The 14,839-nt window shown below is 43.4% G+C and overlaps 1 protein-coding gene across 3 annotated transcripts in view; it reads left to right on the top strand.

The window, feature by feature from the left end:
* The window catches only part of THSD7B (thrombospondin type 1 domain containing 7B), a 453,156-nt gene that overhangs the window by 273,859 nt on the left and 164,458 nt on the right, over positions 1-14,839 (top strand). For 2 of the 3 annotated variants that reach the window (XM_077273033.1, XM_077273032.1), the window contains exon 13: positions 9,222-9,416. The exons of the other annotated variant lie outside the window; for it this stretch is intronic. In XM_077273033.1, the coding sequence (XP_077129148.1) occupies positions 9,222-9,416 (195 nt within the window). The remainder of the gene's footprint in view (positions 1-9,221; positions 9,417-14,839) is intronic. 3 annotated transcript variants of the gene reach the window in all.

Here is a 14,839-nt window from a genome sequence, read left to right as displayed (position 1 = left end):
TTCCTTGGCCCCTCAGCTCCCTCACCCTTGCTAGTCCCTTCCCCAGCAGAATCAGCCTCACGGCTTTCTCCCACTGGGGTCACGACTGCATTAGCGAAGGAGCGAGGACAACGGCTGAATGGGTGACCTAACTCACCACACAGGTGGCACCTAATCTCCACACAAGATGCAGCAAGATGGCTGACATCCCCACACAATGCACACTTCTGCACAATGCAGTTTGCGCTGAAGTGTGTGGGGTCGCCGCACTTGTGACAGAGCTTCGGTTGACCCTGGTAGAAGACCAGGATACGATCCCTACCCAGGAAGGCAGATGATGGTATGTGGGCAACCGTACCACCTGAACGCTTAAGTTTTACCATAAACGTCCAGGCCCCTGACCAGATACCAAACTCGTCACGGTTTTTCTTTGGCATCTCCACTACCTCTCCATACCGGCCAAGCCACGTCATGATGTCATAACAAGAAAGCGACTCGTTACATGTCATCACGGTCACTTTCTTGACTTGATTTTGGCGAGACACCGCCTGAACGGCAAAGTCTCGCCAGCCGGGCTCATTTTTTGCCAACTCATAGTTCGACCAGAAAAGTTCAAGCCCCTCCGGCCGAACAAAGCTGACATCAAACTCAGGTGTGGAATAGGGATGTATCAAGGCGTAGATGTCAATCGCCTTGAAGCCCATCCTCAGCAGGAGCTCCACAACCTTCGACCTTGGAGGACACGCATCATTGCCCCTCCACCGAAGACGGACCACATTCCTACGCACACTACCGGGCCCGGCTGTTGGGAGGGACCACACTGTATCCCCCCCTCTTTGCTCTCGGAAGGCCCCGAGGCCATGCCTCTCTATCCAGAAGGATAGATCAACCTCTCGACCCTCTACCATTAGTGATCTCTCTCCCTTCTTTAGAGCCTCCAGGAGACGCCGTTGCAACATGCCGTCCCCAGAGCCCAGAGATGAGGAGGACGCCCTATTTCCCCCGGAGGTGACAGCGGCATAACTCCTGACAGGTGCTGCCACCACCGGGGGGGCAACCGGACCAGTGACCACATCCACACCAACAGTATCACCATTACCCACCTCCATAACCTCCTCACCCTCCACCAAACCAGCAACCACACCACTAGACAAAGAGTTTTCCTCATCCATACCCACCCCCACATTCACTCCTGCTGGACCAGTGACAACAGGGGGTGACATTTTGGCCTCCGCATCATCAGGCACAAGGGGCTGAGTCTCCTCCACAGAACTGGAGGTGACCTCACCCCTGGTTTTATGTGTGCCCTCCGCATCATCAGTTGATATTTTCCGCTGCTTCATGGTTGCTACCAGGCGCCGCTGATCTTTCGCTGCTGTGAGGCACCGCTGATCCTTAGCATCAGGATCTTGTTGACCAGCGGCGCCAACACAGAACAGGACTTTGGTGGGAGGACCAGAACGCCAAGCCCCGGTAACCCCCTCACACTGCCGCCGCTTCTCAACTAAGTGATCAGCGGCAACAGCATTCAGGGGCACCGAGGCTACCGGAGCTGCCCCTGACACCGGGCTGCTCCCCCCTCCCACTGGGGAGCGCACCACAGTATCTTGGCCTGATTTTTCGCCCGCCGCCGGGCCGCCCTCACTGTCCAGCCTCTCGGCTGATGCACCTGCTGCTACGTCCCCGCTACTACAAGCAGGGACGGAGCTCTGCGCCTCACTACATTGCTTTGTAGTCTCCCCGCGCCTTTGCACCGGATCCACAGCAGAACCCGGGCTGGGCTGGGCAATGGGGCTTATACAGCGAGCTGACCCTGCAGCCGAATCAGGGGGTACAGGGAGGGGGGCATACACATAGCTTACCGCTTCCTGCAGCTTAGGTTTGATCTTCTTCACCTTTTTTTTCCGGCCCCCAGGTGCCTCCTCTGGCAAATCATCACCAAGATGGAAGTTCTGAAGGCACACTGGGGACTCCAGGAGCTTGATCTCGGCCATTAGTGCCCCTCCCTGGTCGATGTCACTGTCCTCCCCAGAGCCAGCAGAACTGCGACGAGATGTCATTGTCGCCTGTCCAGCAGGGACATCGCTGCACGTGGCCTGTGAGTGACTAAGCAGGCTGCCAGGTGGGGCTTTCTGCTGGTCATCCTCCTTCTCATCATCATCATCATCATCATCATCCACCTGGCTCCCAGGCTGCAGCCCTATCTGCCTTTGCTCTCTGTTATCAGCCATTTCTCTGAATCGATCTTCATTTTGCAATTTTTCTTTAAATGGTCCACTTTTTTCTTGGATAAAGGCTTTTCTTACCTCCAGGTCATTAATTTCAAGCTTCAGCCTCTTTACCTCCGCCTGGAATTGCGTCTTCCTGGGTCTGGAGGCGCCTGCAGCTTTTGCGCTTGTGCAGCGCAGCTCCTCCCGGAGCCTTCTCAATCTCATGCTTGCCTCTTCATTCTCACGAAGGTGGCTCATGACCCGGGAGGCATAGGTGGACACAGACTCCCAGGGTCTCTGCAGCGCCCAACCCTCCTCAGTGAGGTCGGCCTCACCTCCGTGAGCACTCAGCTTTCCTCCGGAAGGGCCGTCATCCTGCACGCTAGCAGGCTTCTCCTCCATGAAAGCCTTGCGGCTTCTCTGTGTCTCTGCAGACCTGGGGGGAGTAGGAGCCACATTGCTGCGACTCCTGGTGGAGCGTCTCACCCCCGAATCCTCTGATGTGCAGGCTGGTTGCTGGTTCCTTCTGCCCCCCGCCAGCCTGGTCCGGGAAGCAGAAGCCTGGGACTTGGCCCCTTCATTCATCCCAGGAAAACCCACTCACTCCCTGGCTAAGAGAGAGAGCAGGTCCCCGGGCGGAGAGGTGGTGGTTCTCAGGAGCTCAGGAGCACACAGCAGGTTCAGCAGCGACCGCACCCACAATCCGCACAGTGAGCAGCAGCTGAGCAGAGCTGCACCCACTATCCTGCTGGTGCAGTCACTGTGCACATACATTACATTACTGATCCTGAGTTACATCCTGTATTATACCCCAGAGCTGCACTCACTATTCTGCTGGTGCAGTCACTGTGTACATACATTACATTACTGATCCTGAGTTACATCCTGTATTATACCCCAGAGCTGCCCTCACTATTCTGCTGGTGCAGTCACTGTGTACACACATTACATTACTGATCCTGAGTTACATCCTGTATTATACCCCAGAGCTGCACTCACTATTCTGCTGGTGCAGTCACTGTGTACATACATTACATTACTGATCCTGAGTTACATCCTGTATTATACCCCAGAGCTGCACTCACTATTCTGCTGGTGCAGTCACTGTGTACATACATTACATTACTGATCCTGAGTTACATCCTGTATTATACCCCAGAGCTGCACTCACTATTCTGCTGGTGCAGTCACTGTGTACATACATTACATTACTGATCCTGAGTTACATCCTGTATTATACTCCAGAGCTGCACTCACTATTCTGCTGGTGCAGTCACTGTGTACATACATTACATTACTGATCCTGAGTTACATCCTGTATTATACCCCAGAGCTGCACTCACTATTCTGCTGGTGCAGTCACTGTGTACATACATTACTGATCCTGAGTTACATCCTGTATTATACTCCAGAGCTGCACTCACTATTCTGCTGGTGCAGTCACTGTGTACATACATTACATTACTGATCCTGAGTTACATCCTGTATTATACCCCAGAGCTGCACTCACTATTCTGCTGGTGCAGTCACTGTGTACATACATTACATTACTGATCCTGAGTTACATCCTGTATTATACTCCAGAGCTGCACTCACTATTCTGCTGGTGCAGTCACTGTGTACATACATTACATTACTGATCCTCAGTTACATCCTGTATTATACCCCAGAGCTGCACTCACTATTCTGCTGGTGCAGTCACTGTGTACATACATTACATTACTGATCCTGAGTTACATCCTGTATTATACTCCAGAGCTGCACTCACTGTTCTGCTGGTGCAGTCACTGTGTACATACATTACATTACTGATCCTGAGTTACATTCTGTATTATACCCCAGAGCTGCACTCACTATTCTGCTGGTGCAGTCACTGTGTACATACATTACATTACTGATCCTGAGTTACATCCTGTATTATACCCCAGAGCTGCACTCACTATTCTGCTGGTGCAGTCACTGTATATATACATTACATTACTGATCCTGAGTTACATCCTGTATTATACTCCAGAGCTGCACTCACTATTCTGCTGGTGCAGTCACTGTGTACATACATTAAATTACTGATCCTGAGTTACATCCTGTATTATACTCCAGAGCTGCACTCACTATTCTGCTGGTGCAGTCACTGTGTACATACATTACATTACTGATCCTGAATTACCTCCTGTATTATACCCCAGAGCTGCACTCACTATTCTGCTGGTGCAGTCTCTGTGTACATACATTACATTACTGATCCTGAGTTACATCCTGTATTATACTCCAGAGCTGCACTCACTATTCTGCTGGTGCAGTCTCTGTGTACATACATTACATTACTGATCCTGAGTTACATCCTATATTATACTCCAGAGCTGCACTCACTATTCTGCTGGTGCAGTCACTGTGTACATACATTACATTACTGATCCTGAGTTACATCCTGTATTATACCCCAGAGCTGCACTCACTATTCTGCTGGTGCAGTCACTGTGTACATACATTACATTACTGATCCTGAGTTACATCCTGTATTATACTCCAGAGCTGCACTCACTATTCTGCTGGTGCAGTCACTGTGTACATACATTACATTACTGATCCTGAATTACCTCCTGTATTATACTCCAGAGCTGCACTCACTATTCTGCTGGTGCAGTCTCTGTGTACATACATTACATTACTGATCCTGAGTTACATCCTGTATTATACTCCAGAGCTGCACTCACTATTCTGCTGGTGCAGTCACTGTGTACATACATTACATTACTGATCCTGAATTACCTCCTGTATTATACTCCAGAGCTGCACTCACTATTCTGCTGGTGCAGTCTCTGTGTACATACATTACATTACTGATCCTGAGTTACATCCTGTATTATACTCCAGAGCTGCACTCACTATTCTGCTAGTGCAGTCACTGTGTACATACCGTACATTACATTACTGATCCTGAGTTACATCCTGTATTATACCCCAGAGCTGCACTCACTATTCTGCTGGTGCAGTCACTGTGTACATACATTACATTACTGATCCTGAGTTACATCCTGTATTATACCCCAGAGCTGCACTCACTATTCTGCTGGTGCAGTCACTGTGTACATACATTACTGATCCTGAGTTACACCCTGTATTATTCGCTCATCCCGACCACACAGACCAGTAATTCAGCCTGCAGGACATAGCTGGCTATTGGATATCATAAAGCGCTGGATACGTCTGCGTCTACTGATACAGGTTTCTAAAACAAATTCCATTCACCACGCACATTTACTACAACTTTGAAAAGTGAAACCCTCATCTCTCAGCTGTCACCGCGCTTATTTCCCAGCTTGCAGCGGTAACCTGGCAAGTGAATAAACGTCTGTGAGGCCTTCACGAATGACAGATGTGTCACCGAGAGAAATTTAAATGCAATTTTCTGTTTGTTTTTTTTTTGCTTAGAAAGTTATAAAACCACTTCTATATTATTGGCTGCGCTGTGTGCGGACACCAGTCACAGTTATCTCCGAGACCTCACAAACTGGACCTTGGTGCAGATAGTGGACATTGATTCCTTCAAGGCCATGTATGGGGATATTTCCGATATATTATGTTATCATTTGAGCAAAGAAAGCCTGTATTATCTGGGTATGATTTATGGTAAAATAATACTGACATACGGTGCTGAAATAATAGCAACATACTCCAGATAATACTGCCATACATTGCTCAAATTAATATTGGCATACTATTCCCAGAAGATGCCGCCACACGTCACTGAAGTAATGGCAACATTTTGTACCCAGATTATACCGCCATATATTTCTAATTAATATTAAATTGTTATCAATATTGTTAATGTGGTAGAATTTATTAAAATCACTTGAGCGTATATGGCGATATTATCTTGCTCTATTTTCTTTTGAGCAGTAAATTCTCTGTATATATTTTATTACCGTAATATTATTTCAGCCATGTATGGTGGTATTATCTAAGTATATATTGTTATTATTAACATTGCGCATAGTGTGGCATTATTATCTGAGAATAATTTATTAATATGAGTAAGTTATAGCACTATTATCTGGACATATTTTATTATACATATTATCTCACCATTGAATTATTTAGTTATATTTCAGCAATGTATGGTAGTATTATCTGGGCATATTTTATCAATATTATGTCAACAATGTATGGTTTTAATATCTACGCATCCTATGTTATATTATTTAAGCAAACTTATTATCTGTTTAATATATATATATATATATATATATATATATATATATATATATATATATATAATTTATATATATATATATATATATTTTATTTATTTATTTTTTGTATTTATTTTTTTTTAGATTATTTATACCATGTGACCCTATTATCTGGGTATATTTTGTCTTGTTAATACTGACCTACATTGCTCAAATAATACTACTAACAAATGATACCCAGATAATCCCGCTATATGTTGCTTAAATAATATAAATATTAATAACAAATGATACCCAGAAAATTCCACTATAGGTGGCTTAAATAATATAAGTAACATAATTTACCAAGTTAATACTGCCATTCGTTGCTGAAATAAGTTTGCCAAAATATGCCCAGATAATATCGACATACCTTGCTAAAATAATATTATCTGGGCATATGTTAGTAACATTATTTCAGCAACGACTGGCAGTATTAACTTGGTTAATTATGTTACATATATTATTTAAGCAACGCTTAGTGGTATCATTTGTTATTAATATAATTTGAGCAATGTATAGCGGTATTATCTGGACAAATATTCTTATAAATATTATCTGAGTGCTGAATTAACTGTGTATTTCTTGTTGTTATTATTTCAGCAATGTATGGCATGACAATCTTAGTATATTTTTAATTAGTTTTTATTCTGTTTACACCATATAACCGTTCTATTACTTTGTTATTAATATTATTTCAGCAGTGTAGGTTGGAATTATCTTGGTGTAACATTGCTAGAATTACTTGAGCAGTGTAATGGTGGATTTATATTGGGTTGATGAGTTTTTATGATTGTGGAGATCTTCATGGGCGGGAAGACTATTAACGGGGACCGAGCCCATGCTGAACTACTACACCTGGGCTAACGAGCTTTTAGAAAGACTTCTGTAATATGATACTTTCCATTTAACATGGTTCCAGTAGGTTTATTGTATCGAAAGGAAGAGTTGCCAAAAGGAAGTTTTTCATTTTAGAGGATTCTTCTTCTGAAAACAGTCATTTGTCAACCAATCAGACGGCTCGTAGAGTTGCTGACACCGTCTTATCTATACAGATGGCGCCTAGGGCCGCCGCATGGTGCGATCCTATACAGAGCAGGCATTGTCATTTATTTCAGAGGTTCGGAAGTGAGTGTTAGCGGTCCCCGGCACGCTGTGAGGAATGTCACTTATTAACAGTCACAGGTTGTGAGGATGACAGATCTCGCTCCATTTAAAGACTTTTTCTTCACACAGCGTGGGGCGGCTTTCTTCTCCGGAAGCGGCAGCTACTAAATCCTCTCTTAAATAGGTTCTCCTAAGGTACGATACAAAGCGTTTTGGTGCTTTAATGTGCATCGACCTGATACATGTAGCAAGTTACTATGGTGACAAAAGAAAATAAAAAAATAATATATATATAATGTACTTTTTTATGATCCGCTGCTTGTCAGCGCCATTCACGAAAGAATTCCACTTTGTACTGAAGGCTTTGTATCCGTAGTCTGGATGCGAGGAATATATACAGCTGCTGTGCATTACCATAAAATGTCGAACAAAAGTATCTCTACCATTCAAGGAGAACAAAAAATGTTTTTTGCAATTCCATTATTTGTTTTAAATCTAAAAGTTAAAAAAAAAAAAAAAAAAAAAGGATGATGACCGCATTTTTTCAATCCTCGGACTGGCTGTCGGCTCTTCTGACTCAAGCGTGACAGCAGCATGGAATTACATGTTGTCACATTCCGGTCACAAGAGCCGCCAGCCAGTCCGAGGATTGTGATCGTCTTATATGGCGTCTGACTGCATCGTCAAAGTGAGGAAAAAATTATTATTGACGGTGACCATGTATTTATCCATAATTTATAGTCTGTGTTTCTTTACATCTTCTAGAGGTGAGCTAAATGATTTGTAACAAGTTGAATTTATGCTGAATTTTATACAATTTTTCTGGCTCCAGCGATGGCAAACAATTTGAGGTTCGATTTGCATGAATCGCCAAAAATGGCGGCCGACAATATTTTACATATTGAAAAAGATGGCATCAGCCACAGAAAGTTTAAAAGTCAAAGAGCTCGGCTGGATGGGGTTTCCCATAATGCTTTGCAGGTTTTATATAACAGGAAAGACTATTGGAGCATGTATAAAAGCTGAGGCAGGGAATGCAGCAGTCATTTCCTGGGGTAACTGAAGTGTGAGACAACATCACAGCTTAACAATAGAGAAAGAGAGCGAAAGCCATAAAAACTGACCAAATTGTGCAGATAATGTGTGACAGCCAGCAGTTCAGAACGGTTATCATCCATTTACCCATAGCCATATTTGCTGAGGTCACTTCGACATTACTAAGCCTGTCTTTGTCTTAAAGAGCTTGAAAGCAGTTGAATACAGTCCTGGGAGACCTCAGAGCATTACTTATGTCTTTTCAGGGCATTTGGCATACATGCAAGGTGAAATTACTTGATTCGCTAGAAATTAAATTTTTGGGAAGAATTTGGTAAAAATGTTGATTTTGAATCTTAGAAGATTTGCTCATCTCTACCATGTTCATATTGTTCGCATAGCCTCTGCTGGACAAAAGGATCCCTTGTTTTCAGTGGTACTGTAGGCGACTGCCTACTTTGCCCCCACATTGCTCCACCCTTGCTTAGTAGCCAGACACAGAAGCATCAGGCTTTTCTTTTCCTTTTTATATATTTTTTCTTCTTGCTGTATCTATTCTCGACTTTGAAACAGAAAACTGATTAACTCTACTGTAATATACTGTGAGGAAGATTCTAAAGAGCTCAGACATTAACTCCATTGTGGTCCTGTCTTCCAGAGGTGAACTGTGTCACTGCTGATGATCGTCCTGCTGATGTGACTGAATGTCTTCGATGGGCCGATCCAGTCCCACCATCAGCACAGGAGTGTAACGTCCCCTGCAAAGAGGATTGTACATTTACCCCTTGGACTAAATTTACCTCTTGTACCCCAAACTGCACCTCAACTAAAATAAGGAGAAGATCCCTCACAGGTAGGTTACTCACTCCCACGCACCTTCCATAGTCATTAATTAAATCAAGTCCATTACGTACCCTGCACTAATCATACATTACATTACTGATCCTGTACTGATCCTGAGTTACATCTTGTATTATACTCCAGAGCTGCACTCACTATTCTGCTGGTGCAGTCACTCTGTACATACATTACATTACTGATCCTGAGTTACATCCTGTATTATACTCCAGAGCTGCACTCACTATTCTGCTGGTGCAGTCACTCTGTACATAAATTACATTACTGATCCTGACTTACATCCTGTATTATACTCCAGAGCTGCTATTCTGCTGGTGCAGTCACTGTGTACATACATTGCATTACTGATCCTGAGTTACATCCTGTATTATACTCCAGAGCTGCACTCACTATTCTGCTGGTGCAGTCACTGTGTACTTACATTACATTACTGATCCTGACTTACATCCTGTATTATACTCCAGAGCTGCACTCACTATTCTGCTGGTGCAGTCACTGTGTACATACATTACATTACTGATCCTGAGTTACATCCTGTATTATACTCCAGAGCTGCACTCACTATTCTGCTGGTGCAGTCACTGGGTACATACATTGCATTACTGATCCTGAGTTACATCCTGTATTATACTCCAGAGCTGCACTCATTATTCTGCTGGTGCTGTCACTGTGTACATACATTACATTACTGATCCTGAGTTACATCCTGTATTATACCCCAGAGCTGCACTCACTATTCTGCTGGTGCAGTCACTGTGTACATACATTACATTACTGATCCTGACTTACATCCTGCATTATACTCCAGAGCTGCATTCGCTATTCTGCCGGTGGAGTCACTGTGTACATACATTACATTACTGATCCTGACTTACATCCTGCATTATACTCCAGAGCTGCATTCGCTATTCTGCCGGTGGAGTCACTCTACATTGATTTACAGTGGCCAACAAATTTCTTTCAAGCAGGAGATAGTGAGAAAATTCGGCTTAGAATTTTTCAGAATCTATATAATCATCTAAGGGGCACTTCCGTCTGTTTTTCTGTCTGTCTGTCTGTTTGTCTGTCACTGAAATCCCAAGTCGCTGATTGGTCGCTGCCAGCGGCCGCGACCAATCAGCGACAGACACAGTCCGGCCGCGAAATGGCCGCTCCCTACTCCCCACCCCAGTCAGCGCCCGCCGCCCACATAGCGTTTTTAGCAGTCCGTTAAACCGACTGCGTTACACCGCAGGCCAGATAACCCCTTTGATGCTGTAAGTTGTTGGACATATCATAGATAAAGAGCAGTAGTCTCATGTACGGTATGCAGTATTACATCATTTTCTGCTTCACCGTCTCTCACCTAGAAAATGCTTACTGAATATAACGGGTTTCTGCACCGCCATACTTGGCATCCTCCTGAGATACAGCTGTTGTGTCCCGCTGCGATGTTAATTGTGCTGAGTAGATTAATTTACTGCAGCAATCCTGTCTACAGCTGATGTAATTAACAATAAATTACTTTTCTGTTAACTGAATAGTAATATTAATTCATAATAAGAGATGATCCTTTCACTGACACTTCATTCTTCTGCTGGAGCCCACCCTGCACTTGTTCCCATAGCCAGGGGAAGCAGACCTCACACCTTCAGCCTATATATGTCCATAGCAGTGGTACCGTCACCATTTACCCAGAGCTTTCTAACCTTGTCCCCAAATCTCCAGGGATTTGCTTTACATCAAAATTGTAGACCGGAAACAACTCATTAACTTCTATGGAAAATGGCTGAATGCATGCACTGTGATCTGTGCAGAGATGATTGTACGGGGTGGGATGAGCTGTGATATCACCTATTGTGAATGGTGGGTCCTGTGTTATCTACTCTATATAGAGGTGTTATCAGTCATTGTACAGGAGGAGGAGGTGAGCTGTGACATCACTTATTGTGAATGGTGGATCATGTGTTATCTACTGTATATAGAGGTGTTATCAGTCATTGTACAGGAGGAGGAGGTGAGCTGTGACATCACCTATTGTGAATGGTGGATCATGTTATCTACTGTATATAGAGGTGTTATCAGTCATTGTACAGGAGGAGGAGGTGAGCTGTGACATCACCTATTGTGAATGGTGGATCCTCTGTTATCTACTGTATATAGAGGTGTTATTAGTCATTGTACAGGAGGAGGAGGTGAGCTGTGATATCACCTATTGTGAATGGTGGATCCTCTGTTATCTACTGTATATAGAGGTGTTATCAGTCATTGTACAGGAGGAGGAGGTGAGCTGTGATATCACCTATTGTGAATGGTGGATCCTGTGTTATCTACTGTATATAGAGGTGTTATCAGTCATTGTACAGGAGGAGGAGGTGAGCTGTGACATCACTTATTGTGAATGGTGGATCATGTTATCTACTGTATATAGAGGTGTTATCAGTGATTGTACAGGAGGAGGAGGAAGTGAGCTGTGACATCACCTATTGTGAATGGTGGATTCTGTGTTATCTCCTGTATATAGAGGTGTTATCAGTCATTGTACAGGAGGAGGAGGTGAGCTGTGATATCACCTACTGTGAATGGTGGATCCTGTGTTATCTTCTGTATATAGAGGTGTTATCAGTCATTGTACAGGAGGAGGAGGTGAGTTGTGATATCACCTATTGTAAATGGTGGGTCCTGTGTTATCTACTGTATATAGAGGTGTTATCAGTCATTGTACAGGAGGAGGAGGAGGTGAGCTGTGACATCATCTACTGTGAATGGTGGATCCTGTGTTATCTACTGTATATAGAGGTGTTATTAGTCATTGTACAGGAGGAGGAGGAGGTGAGCTGTGACATCACGTATTGTGAATGGTGGATCCTCTGTTATCTACTGTATATAGAGGTGTTATTAGTCATTGTACAGGAGGAGTAGGTGAGCTGTGACATCGCTTATTGTGTATGGTGGATCCTGTGTTATCTACTGTATATAGAGGTGTTATCAGTTATTGTACAGGAGGAGGAGGTGAGCTGTGACATCACCTATTGTGAATGGTGGATCCTGTGTTATCTACTGTATATAGAGGTGTTATTGTACAGGAGGAGGAGGTGAGCTGTGACATCACTTATTGTGAATGGTGGATCCTGTGTTATCTACTGTATTTAGAGGTGTTATCAGTCATTGTACAGGAGGAGGAGGTGAGCTGTGACATCACCTATTGTGAATGGTGGGTCCTGTGTTATCTACTGTGTATAGAATTGTTATTAGTCATTGTATAAAAAAGCAGACACCCTTATTAAACTGTGGATAACCCCTTGAAAAATGGCTATTTTTTTTAGTCCAAATGATGCAATATCTGACAATTATAGTCACATTTTGGTTTTGATATTAGTGGCAGTGTTGCCACATTCCGTTATCTACGGGAGGTTAATTGGCCACCCATTGCAGCATAAGAAGTCATAAAGGTATATGGGGTCCCTGTATACAGTGTCGGGCAGTAGGCTCGCCATATGCCATTGCATTGTTCTCCTTCAAGGGCATATCTCCATAATATCACATATGATAGAGCATGCTGCAGTTCCTGCAGGATTCATACAGAACAACCTCTGTATATGAATATAGAAGTCTATGAGTGATGTCTATAAAATGCAGATGTTTGACCGAGTCTAATATGTTATGAGCATGATGATTACCAGCCTTAAAGGATTTGTACCATTATCTGCTCTCCACTGCTTGCCCGACAATGGGGCCTTATCTGAAAGTCGTTGCATTCACCTGTGAAGGGATATGCACAACCTGATGGCTGTTCTATTCAGACATGATTGTGCAGATCCCTGATTTTGTGATTGGTGGAGTCCTAAGTAGTAAAACATCAAGTAATCATATATTCTATGGATTCTTGAAGAAAAGGGGATACTCCAGAAATCAACTGGTGAGATGAGCAAATACTAAACTTCACATTTATTGCAAATGGATTAAAACAGTAGATAGTGATGATCATAAATCCACATGGGACCTGATCAACCTATTCGTTTTGATATATAGCCTCTCTGAAACACGTAGATTGATCAGCTCTCATTTGTAGTAATAAATGTGAAGTTTAAATATGTACTCACCTGTTCATCGCTGGAGGATCCCCCTTTTCTTCAAGAATCTACTATCGACATTTGATTGACGTGAAACACTATGCCAGGAGACCCAGGATGACCCATTGCTGACACAGAAACATAAAAAACCTAGACTGCAGTTTGCCAAAATGTATGTGAGTAAGCCATAATCCTTCTGCGAAAGAATTTTGTGGACAGATGAGACCAAAATAAAGCTTTTTGGTAAAGCACATCATTCTACTGTTTACTGAAAGTGTAATGAGGCCTACAAAGAAAAGAACACAGTACCTACAGTCAAATAGGGTGGAGGATCAAAGCTGTTTTGGGGTTGTTTTGCTGCTTCTAACACTGGGTGACTGTGTTCAAGGCATCATGAAATCTGAAGATTACCAAAGGATTTTGGATTTCCATGTAGTTCTCAGTGTCAGAAAGCTGGGTTTGTGTCCTAGGTCATGGGTTTCCCAGCAGAACAATGACCCCAAACAGACATAAAGAAGCTCCCAGAAATGGATGGAAACAAAGCACTGGAGAGTTCTGAAGTGGCAACAATGAGTCCGGATCTAAATCTCATTGATCACCTGTGGAGAGATCTTAAGATTGCTATTGGAAGAAGACGGAATATGAGAGACCTGGAGCAGTTTTCAAAAGAAGAGCTCTCCAAAATTCAAGCTGAGAGGAGTAAGAAGCTTGTTGATGATTATAGGAAGCGATGATTGCAGTTATTTATTCCAAAGGGTGTGCAGCCAAATATTAAGTTGAGGGTGCCAACAATTTTGTTCGGTCCCTGTTTGAGGTTTTGAGTGAAATGATGTCAAATTTGCCTTTTTTTTCTTGTTGTTCCAATACACACAAAGATAATAAACATGTGTAATTGTAATAATTTTCTGGAACAATTTGAAGGGTGCCAACACTTTCGGCCATGACTATATCTGCTAAAGATCAGTGTTTAGAGTAAATCCACAGACGATGGTCCCCCTGCGGATTTTCAGCAGCAGAATTTTACAAATCTCAGTCATATGCTGCAGACTTTCAGCCGGGACTTTAGTCTTGAGAGGGTAGAATCTGGAGATAAATTTGCAAGTGACTTTTTCTGTGTATTGGACAAGGATTGGCTGCCAATTCCGCACCAGAATATTTCTAACTCGCGTTGATGCTGCTTGATTCAATCAAAACAGTCCGCGACAGAACAATTGCTAAGACTAACCATGCAGGTCTCGATTTTATGACCCAGCCGGGCCCACGGCAGCTCCATAACCCGTTCCACTTGATCTTACAGCAAGTTTTTCAACTCCAGTTCATTACAAGCCTTAATGAATCTATAACTCTGACTTGATTAGAAGATCCT

The sequence above is a fragment of the Ranitomeya variabilis genome, chromosome 7 (genome assembly GCF_051348905.1).
Source record: "Ranitomeya variabilis isolate aRanVar5 chromosome 7, aRanVar5.hap1, whole genome shotgun sequence".
NCBI lineage: Eukaryota > Metazoa > Chordata > Amphibia > Anura > Dendrobatidae > Ranitomeya > Ranitomeya variabilis.
The sequence above is the reverse complement of the archived record's forward strand: the minus strand, read 5'-3'. Positions and strand labels throughout refer to the sequence as shown.